Below are 15,913 nucleotides of genomic sequence, written 5' to 3' on the forward strand. Positions count from 1 at the left end.
TGTCTTTCACCGAAAGTGGTGTGTTGAAGTCTCCTAGCATAATTGTGGCTCTGTCGATCTCACTTTTCAATGCTGTTCGAGTTTGTTTTTTGCATCTTGCAGCCCTGTCATTGGGTGCATAAATATTTAATATGGTTATGGCCTCCCTTTAATCACTATATAGTGTCCTTCCTTATCATTTGTGGTGGATTGAACTTTAAAGTTTATATTGTCAGAAATTAATATTGCCACTCCTACTCTTTTTTGATTGTTGTTTGCTTGATATATTTTTTTCCATCCTTTGAGTTTTAGTTTGTTTGTGTCTCTATGTCTAAGGTGTGTCTCTTGTAGACAGTATATAGACGGATTGTGTTTTTTAATCCACTCTTCCACTCTCCGTCTCTTTATTGGTGCATTTAGTCCATTAACATTCAGCATAATTATGGATAGGTATGAATTTAGTGCTATCATTTTGATGTCTTTTTTTGTGTGTACTTGACAGTTTTTTTTCCCACTTAATTTTTTGTCCTGAGTAGTTTATCTTTATGTATTGTCTTTTCCTCTTATTCATTGTACTTGATTTTGTTTCTGCTGAGTCTCTATTTTTTTCTTGTATTTTATTTTGATTAGTAGGATGGTTAGTCTCCTTTGTGGTTACCTTAATATTTACCCCTATTTTTCTAAGTTTAAACCTAATTTTAAGTTCTTTATATCGCCTTGTCTTCCTCTCCATATGAAAGATCTATGACTACATTTCTTAGTCCCTCTTTATTGTTTTAATGTTGTCTTCTTTTAATAAAGACATCATTGTTTCCCTGTTTTGAGCATTTTTTTATCTTGATTTATTCTCCTGATTTTCTTATCTGGGTTGACATCTGATTGCTCTGTCCAGTGTTCTAGTCTGGGGTTGATATCTGGTATTATTGATTTTCTAACCAGAGAACTCCCTTCAGTATTTCTTGTAGTTTTGGTTTGGTTTTTATGAGTTCGCTAAACTTCTGTTTATCTGGAAATGTCCTCGTTTCACCTTCATATTTGAGAGACAGTCTTGCTGGATATATGATTCTTGGCAGGCAATTTTTTTCCTTCAGTGCTTCATATAAGTCATTCTACTGCCTTCTTGCCTGCATGGTTTCTGCCGAGTAGCTCAAGTTTATTCTTATTGACTCTCCTTCGTAGGTGACTTTTCATTTATCCCTAGCTGCTCTTAAAATTCTTTGTCTTTGGTTTTGGCAAGTTGGATTATAATATGTTTTGGTGACTTTCTTTTAAGATCTACCTTATGTGGTGTTTGATGCGCATCTTGGATAGATATCTTCTCATCTTTCACGGTATCAGGGGAGTTTTCTGCCAACAAATCTTCAACAATTCTCTCTGTATTTTCTGTTATCCCTCCCTATTCTGGTACTCCAATCACTCATAGGTTATTTCTTCTGATAGATTCCCACATGATTCTTAGTATTAAAAAAAAATTTTTTTAAATCTGATTTCTTTTCAAATATATTGGTACCAAATGCTTTATATTCAGTGTCACCAGTTGTGCCTTCCACTTGCTCAATTCTGCTCCTCTGACCTTCTATTGAGCTGTCTAATTCTGTAATTTTATTGTTAATCTTCTGAATTTCTGATTGTTGTCTCTCTATGGATTCTTGCAGCTTATTAAATTTTTCATTATGTTCTTGAATAACCTTTTTAATTTCTTCAACTGTCTTATTTGTGTGTTCCTTGGCTTGTTCTGTGTATTCCTTGATCTCCTTCCTGTTCTCGTTCCTGATGTCTTGGAGAGTTCTGTATACTTATCTTTTGTATTCTGCATCTGGTAATTCCAGGAAGGCACCTTCATCCAGAAGATCCCTTCATTCTTTGTTTTGAGAGCTTGTTGAAGTGATCATGGTCTACTTCATTATGTGATTTGATATTGACTGTGGTTTCTGTGCCATCTGTAAGTTATCATATTAGTTTATTTTGTTTGCTTTCTGTATCCTAGCTTCTTGCTTTGTTTTGTTTTCCTATGTGCAAATAGCTTTAGTGAATTACCTTGATTATTTTCACCTTTGAAGCTCTAATGTCCTGTCACCAGATGGCCAGAGCTCTTACCAGGTATATGAGCCTAGGAGTCCATTCACTTTTCTTGTATGGATTCAGCTCAGGTGTCCAGGTAGTTGGTCATCAAGTGTGTGTGCAGGCTTTGTCCTACAGTCTTAGAGGGACAGTGGTGATTGGTGAAGGTACTGGTATCTGGTTGCAGCAGGGGGTCATTCTCTGAACAAGGCAGGGGGCTGACAACAGTCCCTCGAGTGTCTGTGAGGAAATCATGTCCCTGTTCCCTAGAGCATATAGGTGGGTGGGTTCTGCAGATGGACCTTGGGCACCCAATGCTTTTGGTTGTAAGGACTGGGAGGTACCAGTTATCCTTGGACCCCTGTTGTGGATGGCTGGGTGACCTGATTGGAGCCTCCAGTCATTAGGCCCAGGATGTGGGTAGGTTAGGACCCTGTTTAACAGGCAAAGCGGTATCAAGCACCTACCTCTCCACCACACGGCTTAAACAGTTGCACTCTGCCAACAAGGGCCTATTCTCCCAAAATAGGCCCACACAGGTCTATGCAGGGGGGAAAGGTATTCAAAGTCCACAGACTGTTTATGCCTGGACAGGAGCTGCTTCTGTCCTGAGCCCCCCAGGTTAGTGGAGCTGGCAGATTATCTTTTCCACAGTTGTGAATTTATTCCTTCTCCAAGGATGGGAAAATGGCTCAGGGCACACAAGTGGACCCATCTCAGGCCCAGGGAAATTGACAGTCACTGAAGCTGGCAAAGGGGGTGGTAAAATATACACAAGTACTTAGCTTTTGCCAAGAACACCGTTTTCTGGTTCCGGAAGTGTGAGTAGGCTGTGCGGCTAGCTGTTTCTCCCTAAGGAAACTGTGGCCCAACGCTACCACTAGCCCACCGAAGCCTGAAGGTTCCTAGCGATTCAGGTTTGGCAACTCCTCTCTGCTTCTGAACCATCTCTCCCTCCCCCTGCCACTCAGTCAATTTTCTAACTTTGCCTTTGATGTTCAGGGCTTCTAGCTTGTCATAAAATGTAATCATTTCACTTACTTTTTTTGAGTCTTGTTGTAAGAGCATCTGACTGGAAGCATCTGACTACTCCGCCATCTTGGCCCCACCTCCCTAAAGGTAGTATTATTAGTGTATTCAACAAACTACTCATTATAATACTTTACTTTGCATATTATAATACATTATCAGATTGATGAAATTCACTTTTATATCATTTTTCTGAGAGTATTTTTTAAAACATGACTAAGCATTGAATTTTTCAGATGTTTTCTGTGCATCTGTTAATGTGATTAATTGCATTGTTTATTTTTTGAACGTTGAACTAACTTTGTACTGCTGAGAGGAAATCCAAACGGTTATGATGTACTATCCTTTTTATATACTGATGGACTAAATTACTAATTCGTTCTTCATGATTTGGATAAATCTGATAAGGTATTATAATAATATGTGCAAAGACTTGGGGATAGAAAACCAAAAAGGAAGATCACACTCGGCATTTCTCAAGGTGAAAGAATTGAAGAAAAAATTCAAGCCTCACATTTGCAATATTGAAGGATTTTATGAGGAAAATATTAAACGATGCAGGAAGCATCAAGAGAAGATGAAAGGAATACACAGAGTCACTATATTGAAAAGAATTGGTTGACATTCAACTGTTTCAGGAGGTAGCATATGATCAGGAAGAAGTCAAAGCTGCACTGAAGGCACTGGTGAAAAACAAGGCTCCAAGTATTGACAGAATACCAGCTGAGATGTTTCAACAAGTGAATACAGCACTGGAAGTGCTCACTCCTCTGTGCCAAGAAATTTGGAAGACAGTTACCTGGCCAACCAACTGGAAGAGAGCCATATTTATGCCTATTCCCAAGAAAGGTGATCCAACAGAATGTAGAAATTATCAAACAATATCATTAATACCACACACAAGTAAATTTTGCTAAACATCATTCAAAAGCAGCTGCAGCAGTACATCAACAGAGACCTGCCAAAAATTCAAGCCAGATTCAGAAGAGGACATGGAACCAGCAATATCACTGTTGATGTCAGATGGATCTTGGCTGAAAGCAGAGAGTACCAGAAAGATGCTTACCTGTGTTCTATTGACTGTGCAAAGGCATTCGACTGTGTGAATCATAATAAATTATGGATGACATTGTGAAGAATGAGAATTCCAGAACACTTAATTGTGCTCATGAGGAACCTGTACATAGATCAAGAGGCATCGTTCGAACAGAACAAGGAGATACTGCATGGTTTAAAATCAGGAAGGGTGTGTGTCAGGGTTGTACCCTTTCACCAAAATTATTCAATCTGTATGCTGAGCAAATAATCTGAGAAGTTGGGCTATACAAAGAGTGGGGCACAAGATTGGAGGAGGACTTATTAACAACCTGCATTATGCAGATGACACAGCCTTGCTCGCTAAAGTGAAGAGGGCTTTAAGAACCTACTGATGAAGATCAAAGACCACAGCCTTCAGTATGGATTGCACGTCAACATAAAGAAAACAAAAATCCTCACAACTGGACCAATAAGCAACATCATGATAAACAGAGAAAGACTGAGGTTGTCAAGGATTTCATTTTATTTGGATCCACAATCAGCACCCATGGAAGCAGCAGTCAAGAAATCAAAGGATGCATTGCATTGGGCAAATCTGCTGCAAAATACCTCTTTAAAGTGTTGAAAACCAAAGATGTCACCTTGAAGACTAAGATGCATCTGATGCAAGCCATGGTATTTTCAATCGCCTCATATGCATGTGAAAACTGGACTATGAATAAGGAAGACCGAAGAAGAATTGATGCCTTTGAATTGTGACACTGGTGAAAAATATTGAATATACCATGAACTGCCAGAAGAATGAACAAATCTCTCTTGGAAGAAGTACAGCCAGAATGCTTCTTAGAGGCAAGGATGGTGAGGCTACATCTCGCATACTATGGACAGAAGAGATCAGTCCCTGGAGAAGAACATCATGCTTGGTGGTGGTGTACAGGGTCAGGGAAAAAGAAGAAGGCCCTCAATGAGATGAACTGACAGTGGCTGTAGCAAGGGGCTCAAGCATAACAACGATTGTGAGGATGGTGCAGAACCAGGCACTGTTTGGCTCTATTTTACGTAGGGTCACTATGAGTCGGAACCGACTGGATGGCTCCTAACAAGAACAACAATACAAACTACTCAAATAAAACATACAAAACTAATTCAGATATTATTTGCAATATAAAACTAAATTTTGATTAGATTTAAGATTACATCTTTAAGATTATTAGCCCAAGGAATTTTTTTGTGGTATAGTTTAAAATCTCACCTGTTTTACTTCTACCAACCATCATATAACCATACCATTTCTCTCACATTATCTATTAAAAATTTCCAAGAAATATTCTCATTCATTTGTTCATTTCTTTCATTCAATCAAGTGCCTGGCATTTATCAAATAGCTTTATTTACTTAAATTTTCTCAAAGTTATATTTCTGTTAATCAAATCACAATTTCTAACTGACTTATAATTTTTAAGTTTGTTGTATGTCGTTGACTCAATTTTGACTCAAAGCGACCCTATATGCCAGAGAAGAACTGCCCCATAAGGATTTCTTTAGGTACCAAATAAATAAAATGTACACTGGAAAATGCAAACATTTTGAATTATATAAAGGATGATATTTCTTTTTTTTCTGATGCGGTATTACCATAATGAAAACTTTATCATGTTCATGGCTGGAGGAGAGGGCTAGTAACTTAATGGTTTAGTAATTTAAAGCAAAATAACAAGCCTGTTCTAAATTCTAGCTTGTGTAATAAGAAGCAGTCTTTTTCTGCGGCTGGCAGAAAGGGGAGAAGAGAGAGAAATAGATATACTGAGTGAAAGTGAGCCTGAACGATGAAGTGCACATGAATCAGAATTTTCTTGGGATGTGTATTTTGGCGTTTGAAGTCTCCTTACAATATATGTACGCTAAATTATATAATTTCCCCCACAGAAATGAGTGCAAATCCTCTCGAAAATAATGGGATAGAACCAGGGGCGTTTGAAGGAGTGACAGTGTTCCATATCAGAATTGCAGAAGCAAAACTAACCTCAGTTCCTAAAGGTTTGTATTTACTTATTTAATAGAGTATTTTTTAAAAATTACCATCTTTAAATGAACATTAAACATAATGCCGTACACTGTGCAATGTATACATTGTCAAAACTACATTGCAATTAGAAATCCTTCTTACTAGTATATCTGGCCAGTGTAGTATGAAATTTAGCATTTTCTCACAGAAAAATAAAGTCCTTAAACAACAACAACAACAAGCAAGAATCTTCTCTAGTATGAACAAATACTAAGAAGAAATGAACTTTTTCTTTTCTTTCTCTTTTCTGACATTTACTTACCGATACTTGTCATTCTGTCGAGTACCTGTTAGAGGTGGACATTTCCATAAAGAAGAAAGCAGAGAAGATGGATAGGGCCAGAGAACCAAACTCCTAAACACAGCAGCAGTGGTTAGGTGTGAAGCCTGGGAAGACAGACCTGGGGACAAACCCTGGCTCTGCTGTGAGTGGCGTGTCACCTGAGGCAAGGCCCTCTATACCCCAGCTCCTTCTCAGGGATGCTGTGAAATCAATGAGCCAATACATAGAAAGGTCTAGAGCAGTGTCTGGCACACAGTAAGTGCCCTCTCATGACATTCTCATTACCAAAATGAGAATTACATTCTATCATAGCTTCATGTGACCTGAAGCTGGGACCTCAAAGTAAAACGTTTCTGAAGTTTGTTATATGACCACTAGTTTTGGGCCATGATTTCCAAGTCCCCACCCAGTCTGATGATTAACTGCATATGGTTGCCTTCCATGGAAGCCATGCTTTCCTTTTCCCTGACAAGGGCTTGAGCTTTCTCTCTCTCTCCCTCTGCTTTGATGACCACCTAGATCTGAAATAACCCCTGTGATTAATAAAATTTCATTGTCAAACAGCTCTGTCCTTGAGTATCCACAAGTAATAGCAGTAACTTCACCATAACCTCTTCTCTACTACATATCCCATCCAAAAGATTAACAAAAACAATAACTTAAAAGACATAGCAAAGCTGAAATTAGTAAGCAAGTGATGATGTTTCGCTTAGGAGAAAAAATCATCTGAAGAGTGAGGAGATGATTTTTCTACCTGGGACAAAACATTTTAATTCAGAACCCCACAAATAAAAAACCACCTTAATTTAGCTTTGAAGGAGATGGTTGTTTTCCTGCAAGAAACCTACAATGTTTTATTTACCTTCTTCTATCTTTAGAAAAAAGAAACAAAAACTCTACTCATTAAGCTAAATAAATAAAACCCGTTATATATGGCAGAAGCAAATACAGGGAAAAGGAAAGAACAGAGTGAAGACAGAGGCCAGAAGACAAGGAAAGGGAGGCAGAGGAAAGCATGAAGAGGAGGGGCTCAGCATATCTTCCCAAGTCATCACCGTTCACATGAGCAGCCTTTTCTATACTGCAAAACATCCGGCTTGCAATTTTCTTCAAACTTCAAAGTGAATTTAAAAGTGGCTTACCTTCTCGTGAAGTTCTTGAGGTTTTCCTAAGCCTAAAGGAACATTTCATATCTTAAGAAATTTACATTGGAATAATATCTCTCAATTTACATAATCACTCCTTCAAAATCTCTTTGACATTCAGATGGCAGTAAAGTTTTTTGTTTTTGTCATTTATTCACGAAAATGTTAATGTTGACTGCCTAAATGTTAAAAATCCAATCAATATCACTCCTTGTGACTAAATGAAATCATGCAGAAGTCTAAAGAGTCCTTATCAGATATGACTTAACATAAGGAGAGTGGAAAAATGCTTACTTCTCATTTGGAAAGTTCTGCTACATAATGGTATTGTGCAGGGAAATTTTTAAAAAATTTGAAAAGACCCATTCAAAGATAGGGTAGGAAGAGCAATATTTGAGCAAAACTATATTGATGTTTGTCGGCAGTCATTGAGCTTCTACTCAAATTAATACCTTTCCTCATTTATCCTATAGAGGCTATACTTTTTTCTTTATTTATCTTCCTTCTTTATGTCTCAGGTGGCATAAAAGTCTCCCTCAAGTTCTACACACACTCTTCCAAGAAGTTTTCCTGACTTCTCAACATGAACAGAGATTTCCCTCTTCTCTTTCTAAAACATATTCTCGAATAGGCTGGCATACTGTATATTTTGCTAGTGATTTTTGTATGTATGATGAATTTGTTCAACTCGAATATAAAGTCTTTGAGGGCAGAACGTTTTGTCTTTTACATATTGGAGAGAGCATATTGTCATGCCATGAATATAATTAAATTCAACTAATCAGAATTCAAGAAATTAGAACCCTCTCGGTTTAGAAGAATTATTTTTTTGCTCTCTAGTTTTTTTTTTAATTAAAATTCGAGGTATATTCTAGAATCAACATAAATTCAGCTCAAAAAGAGTACTGACATTTATAAGGTTGCTTTAATTACCTTCATCAGTCTTTACCACATTAATATAGGAAGAAAATGTTTTAGCAAGGGTTGGAAAAAAACAAAGTTTTCCCAGGTAGCTAACTAGAACATTTGGTTAACAAATAACACTTTGTGGATGGAGTAAAGCTTTCCAGAATTTCATTTGCTGAGATGACACGGCTCAAAATGAGAAGAAACAGCTGTAACTATCCATTAATAATCAGGACATGGAATGTACAAAGTATAAACTTAGGAAAATTGGAAGTCATAAAGAATGAAATGAACTGCATAAAGATCAATATCCTAGGCATTAGTGGGCAGAAATGGACTGGTATTGGCTATTTTGAATCAATCACATGGTCTACTATGCCGGGAATGACAAATTGAAAAGGAATGCGGTCGGGTTCCTCAAAAGAATGTTTCAAGATCTGTTCTGAAGTACAACGCTGTCAGCGATCGGGTAATATCCATACATCTACAAGGGAGACCAGTTAGTATGACCATTATTCAAATTTACAAACCAACCACTAATGCCAAAGATGAGAAAATTGAAGGTTTTTACCAACTTCTGCAGTCTGAAATTGATCAAACATGCAATCAAGATGCATTGATAATTGCTGGTGATTGGAATGTGAATGTTGGGAACAAAGAATAAGGATCGGTAGCTGGAAAATATGGCCTTGGTGATAGAAATGATGCAGGAGATTGCACGACAGAATTTTGCAAGACCACTGACTTCTTCATTGCAAATACTTTTTTTTTTTTTTGACAATGTGAATGGTGACTATCCACGTGGACTTCACCAGATGGAAAAAAACAGGAGTCAAATTGACTACATCTACAGAAAGATGATGGAAAAGCTCAATATCATCTGTCAGAACAATCGCTCATGTGAAAGTTCAAGTTGATGTTGAAGAAAAGTACAAGAAGTCCCCGTGGGCCAAAGTTCAACCTTGACTATATCCCACCTGAATTTAGAAACCATGTCAAGAACAGATTTGATGCACTCAACACAAATAATCGAAGACCAGATGAGTTGTGGGATGACATCAAGGACATCATACATGAAGAAAACAAAAGGTCATTAAAAAGACAGGTAAGAAGGAAAAAAAAAAAAAAAAGGATGGCAGAAGAGTCTCTGAAAGTTGCTCTTGAACACAGACTAGCTAAAATGAAAGGAAGAAATGATGTAGTAAAAGAGCTGAACAAAAGATTTCGAAGGGCAGCTCGAGAAGTTAAAGTAAAATATTATAATGGAATGTCCAGAGACCTGGAGTGAGAAAACCAAAAGGGAAGAACATGCTAGGCATTTCTCAAGCTGAAAAGAACTGAAGAATAAAATTCAAGCCCAGAGTTGCAATGCTGAAGAATTCTATCGGCAAAATATTGAATGACACAGGAAGCATCAAAAGCAGATGGAAGAAATACAGAGAACCATAGCACCAAAAAGAACTGGTCAACATTCAACCATTTCAGGTGGTAGCATATGATTAAGAACCGATAGTACTGAATGAAGAAGTTCAAACTACACTGAAGGCATTGGCAAAAAACAAGGCTCCAAGAACTGACGGAATACCATTTGAGATGTTTCAACAAAGGGATGCAGCACTGGAGGTGCTCACTCGTCTATGCCAAGAAATTTGGAAGACAGCTACCTGGCCAACCACTTAGAAGACATCAATATTTGTACCTATTCCAAAGAAAGGTGACCCAACAGAATGCAGAAATCACTGAACAGTATCTTTAATATCACATGCAAGTAAAATTTTGCTAAAGATCATTCAAAAGCGGTTGTAGCAGTACATTGACAGGGAACTACCAGAAAACCAAGCTGGATTCAGAAAAGGACGTGAAACAGGGCTATCATTACTGCTGTCACACATCCAGTCAGATGGATCGTGGCTAAAAACAGAGAGTACCAGAAAGATGTTTACCTGTTTTTTACTGACTATGCAAACGGATTCAACTGTGTGGATCATAATAAATTATGGATCATATTGTGAAGAATGGGAATTCCAGAACACTTAATTGAGAGGCAGCCATTCGAACAGAGCAAGAGGATACTGCATGGCTTAAAATCAAGAAAAGTGTGCGTCAGGGTTGTATTGTTTCACCATACTTATTCAATCCGTATGCTGAGCAAATAATCCAAGAAGCTGGACTATATAAAGAAGAATGTGGCATCAGGATTGGTGGAAGACACAAATGACACAACCTTGATCGCTGAAAGCAAAGAGGACTCGAAGCACATACTGATGAAGGTCAAAGACCACAGTCTTCAGTATGGATTATACCACAACATAAAGAAAACAAAAATCCTCACAACTGGACCAATGAACAGCATCATGATAAACAGAGAAAAGACTGAAGTTGTCAAGGATTTCCTTTTACTTGGATCCACAATCAACAGCCATGGAATCAGGAGTCAAGAAATCAAAAGACGCACTGCATTGGGCAAATCTGCTGCAAAAGACCTCTTTAAAGTGTTGAAAATCAAAGACGTCACCTTGAAGACTAAGGTGCGCCTGGCCCAAGCCATGGAATTTTCAATTGCATCATATGCATGCAAAAGCTAGACAATGAATAATGACCGAAAAAGAGTTGATGCCTCTGAATTGTGGTGTTGGCAAAGCATGTTGAATATATCACGGACTGTCAGAAGAACAAACAAATCTGGCTTGGAAGAAATACAGCCAGGGTGCTTCTTGGAAGTGAGAATGGTGTGACTTTGTTTCAGAGACTTTGGACATGTTGTCAGGAAGGACCAGTCCCTGGAAAAGGACACCACGCTTGGTAAAGTAGAAGGTCAACAAAAAAAGAGGAAGATCTCGACAAGATGGTTGACATAGCAGCTGGAACAATGGGCTCAAACATAGCAATGATTGTGAGGATGGTACAGGACCAGGCAGTGTTTCGTTCTGTTGTACACAGGATCACTATGAGTTGGAACCAACTGGACAACACCTAACAATAACTTTTGTAAGTAGGGATAATAAAATGAAGCTTGACTGCATTTTCTGATTTGTCTCTTTCATTCCAGGTTCAGCTAATCTGGGGAGGGCTAGGCACAGGAAATGCAATATACAAGGAGAAGAGAAGGAACAGGCACTCACTGAGCACTGACCATGGCCAGGTGGCATCTACAGATGCCTCTTTTAATTTATATAAAAACTACAACCAATTGAAAAGAATAAGCACTGCAATGGATTGATCATATCAAATATATTACAAACCCATTTGCTCATAATAATATTATAAAAATCTTCATAGGTCACCACTGGACAGTGCACCCATTCGTTACTCTGAACGCTGATAAAGGGGGGGAAAATCAAGCATTTATTCCACCTTTTCTGTAAAAACTGTAGCTAAATAATTGATGGGGGGAAATTCTTCATAAAAGAATTCCAGCTAATATATGCAGAAAGAATGACAAAACCAGAAATTCACCACTTTTTAAAATTCCTAATGAAATAATGGATCTAGGCAACAGTTATCAATGAATGCTAAAACCATTAATGGAAAGGTTGCTCTATCTGAATCTAATAAAGTCTCTAGAGCTAATTGCCAGATCATAAAAAATAAAAGCATTAGAGGGACATGGTAAGTAATATTATGTGGAAGTTTTATCCAAAACCAGCCAGGTCCTTACTATGAGTATCTCAAACAAATCAATATCTGAAACAACTCAGTAGAACAGGGAGAAAAAACGAAGGAGTATGTTATAGAAGAGAAATAACTAAATGTGTTTTGTAAACCTTATCTGGAGCTTGACTTGAACAACTATAAAAAGGCATACTGGAGACAATATGCGAAGCTGAATGTTAGATGCCTTTAAATAATTATTGTTGAATTTTTTAGATGTGATATTGATGGGGCGGTTATGTAAAAAAAAAAAAAAAAGATGACCTTATCAATTAGAGCCATCTAGTGAAGTATTTTTTAGTGAAGTATTTACTGCTGAAATGACATTTTGTATGGGATCTGATTTTAAAGACTTCAGCAAAAAAATTAACGCACAAACAAGTAACAACAGACAAATAAGTCAATAAGTAAATATGTGGGATAGATGAAATAAAAAAAAAGATAAGAAAAATGAGATAATTGTTGAAGCTGGGCAACAGCATGGCAGTTTCTGATACTTGTTTGTTTTTGTGTTTGTTTAAAATTTTCCATAATAAAAAAGTATAATTACCTGAATATATAATCTGAAACTTAAGAAAATAAATAAGCAATGGTCCTTTGCAATGATACCAGAAGGACTAGATGATGTCCAGCTACTGTTACTGAACATTTCAATCAAAGATTCCATAGAAGAATCCTGACCAAAAGGGGGAAGATATAGAACAGAATTTCAAATATTCACGGACTCTAGGCTTTCTCATGGAGGGAGGACAAACCCATGAAACTGTTGCCCTGAGATTGGCAATAATTGGTTAGTTTTTGGTTTAAACCTTAAACTAAAAATATCCTCTTAAGCCTTCTTAAAACCAAATAATAGTTTAGCTTAACTAGTAAAAAATGTTTGCCTTGAGCATTATGCTCTTTTACATGGGATCAAATTGACAACAGCAACTTGAAAGATTAGTGGGCAGTGAATATATGTTACTGAGGAACAACTCAGAAAAGGAGGGTGAGAATGGTTGCACAACTCAAAGAACATAATTAATGTCACTAAATTGTACATGTAGAAACTGTTGAATTGGTGTGTTTTCATGTGTCCCATATTTTTATGCAAATAATGTACAACTTCTATTGTTTGTTTGCCAGCTGTGCCATCCCTCCTTGAGGTATTTTTGTAAGCGCTGCCATGTCAAATTTTTTTTTATTGTAAAAAAGAAAAAATTAGCATAGAATGCTTACAAAAATACCCTACAGGGGGAGAACAAGGTTGGCCAGCAACATAGAAGGTGTGCATTATTTCTGTAAAATACGGTATATTCTTGACAACAACAAAATAAATAAAAATTAGGGAAAAAAAAAACATACCTACAGTCAAGTTCACCAACTGCTATCCCAGGAGAATGGGCAATGGGATAGCTCTCATCATTATATGCACCGCTAATCCTCTCTGAAAGGCACTGGCTGTTCATTGGTAGAATTCTCACCTCCCATGCAGCAGACGTGGGCTTAATTCCTGGTCAATGCACCTCTTGTGCAGCCAGCACCCATCCTTTGGTGGAGGCTTGTATGCTGTTATGATGCTGAACAGGTTTCAGGGGAGCTTCTAGACTCAGACACACTAGGAAGAAAGGCCTGGTGATGTACTTCCAAAAATCAGCCTATAAAGGCTCTACGGATCACAGCAGTCCGTTGTGCATGGGGTTGCCATGAGTCAAAGGCCAATTCAAGGATACCAAACCCAAACCAAACCCACTGCCATCGAGTTGATTCCGACTCATAGCGACCCTATAGGACAGAATAGAACTGCCCCATAGAGTTTCCAAGGAGCGCCTGGTGGATTCAAACTGCTGACCTTTTGGTTAGCAGCTGTAGTGCTTAACCACTATGCAACCAGTGTTTCCTAACTCAACGATAGCTAACAACAATTGCTAGGTAGATCCTAGATAGTTTGGGACTACAGAGTCTCATCCCAAAAGAGGAAACTCACCCTTGAGGATGAAGGGGGCATACTCCAGCTCTTTTATAAAGAACAACAAGTAATTACTATCTCCAGAGGCCAATGTTACGAGAAGGGAAAAAGGTGGTACTTGGCACTTCTTCACAGAAAAGCTCCTGATCCATAAATATAGCCACTGCAATGCAGGACAAAACATTACGTATAAAAGGTTGAATAGAAAATATATGCTATTGCATAGCAATCCTATCTGCAGGAATTTATACCTTTGATGTATTCTCCATTAAATGGTTCAGCTAGCTGGTAGAGAAGCTCGATTTGTATTGTATCTATTGCAAACCATCGATATTATGCTTTATCCATTTAAACTGGAAATGGAACCAAATATTTGGGTTATTTATAATAAAAATATAATAATAATAATAAGCAATGGGGCTTGTTCTTAGTTGATCTAACATCTGTCTTTTTTTTTCTTACCACTAGAACTACCATCAACTTTACTGGAGCTTCATTTAGATTATAATAAAATTTCAAATGTGGAGCTGGAGGATTTTAAACGATACAAAGATCTGCAAAGGTAAGAGTCCTCAAAATCTTAACTTACAAGTGGTGGTATACCTGATTATGATATTAATCAAACCTTTTGAAAAATGTGTTTTAGGAACTGTAGTCCAAATTACCACTTTTTTTTTACTGGAGAGCGTGAAGGAAAAATGAAAAGGACAACTATTATTGCTGCCTATGCTAATGGAAGAGGGAAACAAAATAGAGGAAAAGGATACTTTTCAAATTTCTCTTTTGTTTTAATTTAGGATTAAGAATTTTCTGACAGTGGCATTCTTGACAGGGCTGTTATATACAGAAACAGGTTGTTAAATAAAGCCATGAAATTCCTCTCTCTGCAGATATACACAAATAGGACAGATTTATATTTCTAACTAGGTTGCAGGGTTTTTGGCTAACTAGTTGCAATATTTTACACCTAACCATCTGCATAAGAGTTGATGCATTTTATATCATTTTTAGACTGGGCCTAGGAAACAACAGAATCACAGATATTGAAAACGGAAGTCTTGCTACTATACCACGTGTAAGGGAAATACATTTGGACAACAATAAACTTAAAAAAATCCCTTCAGGATTACAGGAGTTGAAATACCTCCAGGTAAAACATCCTACTTGTGTGTGGTAGATATCAGTGCTCTTTTCTTAGTTTTTATAAAATATAGTAATATCTCAAACAAAGACTAAGTAAGCAGCAAGGGTAATTCAAACGTACTGACTCTACAGGTTGCAGGAGATGTTTGGAGAAGTAGGAGAGAGTTAGAATGGTTTCTACATAGATGAGACCTGAAAACTCAGGTACCCGTCTTCATCTTCTGGTTCCTCGTGTTGAAACTGCCACAGCCACTGTGGCAGTTACGAATGTAGCCAATTTCAGATTTCTCAGGTGGGGGTGGCTACATTAAAGCAGGCAGGTTGGGAGGGACCCAAATAGGATTGTATATCCTTTCATTGTGAAAACATTTCACAAAAGGAGAACATGAAGACTAGACTTCAGGTCTTTCTATTTATCAAGGTAGTACTGGTGTGTACTATATTCTTAAGGTATATGCATTATTTTATTCAAAAAAGAATACATTGCTAATGGAAAGTCAGCATTTAAAGATTAAGAGTTCAAATTTTGTCATTTCTTGTTTTTCATTATTAGAAATCTTATCCTTCTAATCTAGTAACTTAAATAGATGAGAGGGGTTACAGACTCTTTCTGAGATTCTGATGAAGCTCCCAAGAACATAATGCAGACAAGAATTTGCACCTAA

At 37.4% G+C, this 15,913-nt stretch overlaps 2 protein-coding genes across 5 annotated transcripts in view; one reads left to right on the plus strand and one right to left on the minus strand.

The window, feature by feature from the left end:
• CENPP (centromere protein P) overlaps nucleotides 1-15,913 on the minus strand; it is a 383,426-nt gene that overhangs the window by 172,708 nt on the left and 194,805 nt on the right. The gene's annotated exons all lie outside the window — the stretch shown is intronic.
• The window catches only part of ASPN (asporin), a 43,989-nt gene that overhangs the window by 24,395 nt on the left and 3,681 nt on the right, over nucleotides 1-15,913 (plus strand). For 2 of the 3 annotated variants that reach the window (XM_010600647.3, XM_003421093.3), the window contains 3 exons: nucleotides 6,034-6,144; nucleotides 14,574-14,667; nucleotides 15,117-15,255. In XM_010600647.3, the coding sequence (XP_010598949.1) occupies nucleotides 6,034-6,144; nucleotides 14,574-14,667; nucleotides 15,117-15,255 (344 nt within the window). Of the gene's footprint in view, nucleotides 1-6,033; nucleotides 6,145-7,333; nucleotides 7,465-14,573; nucleotides 14,668-15,116; nucleotides 15,256-15,913 lie in introns of those variants that run through there. The other variant, XM_064291066.1, reaches the window with a different exon arrangement.

This window comes from Loxodonta africana, chromosome 9 (assembly GCF_030014295.1).
Source record: "Loxodonta africana isolate mLoxAfr1 chromosome 9, mLoxAfr1.hap2, whole genome shotgun sequence".
In the NCBI taxonomy this organism is placed as follows: Eukaryota; Metazoa; Chordata; class Mammalia; order Proboscidea; family Elephantidae; genus Loxodonta; species Loxodonta africana.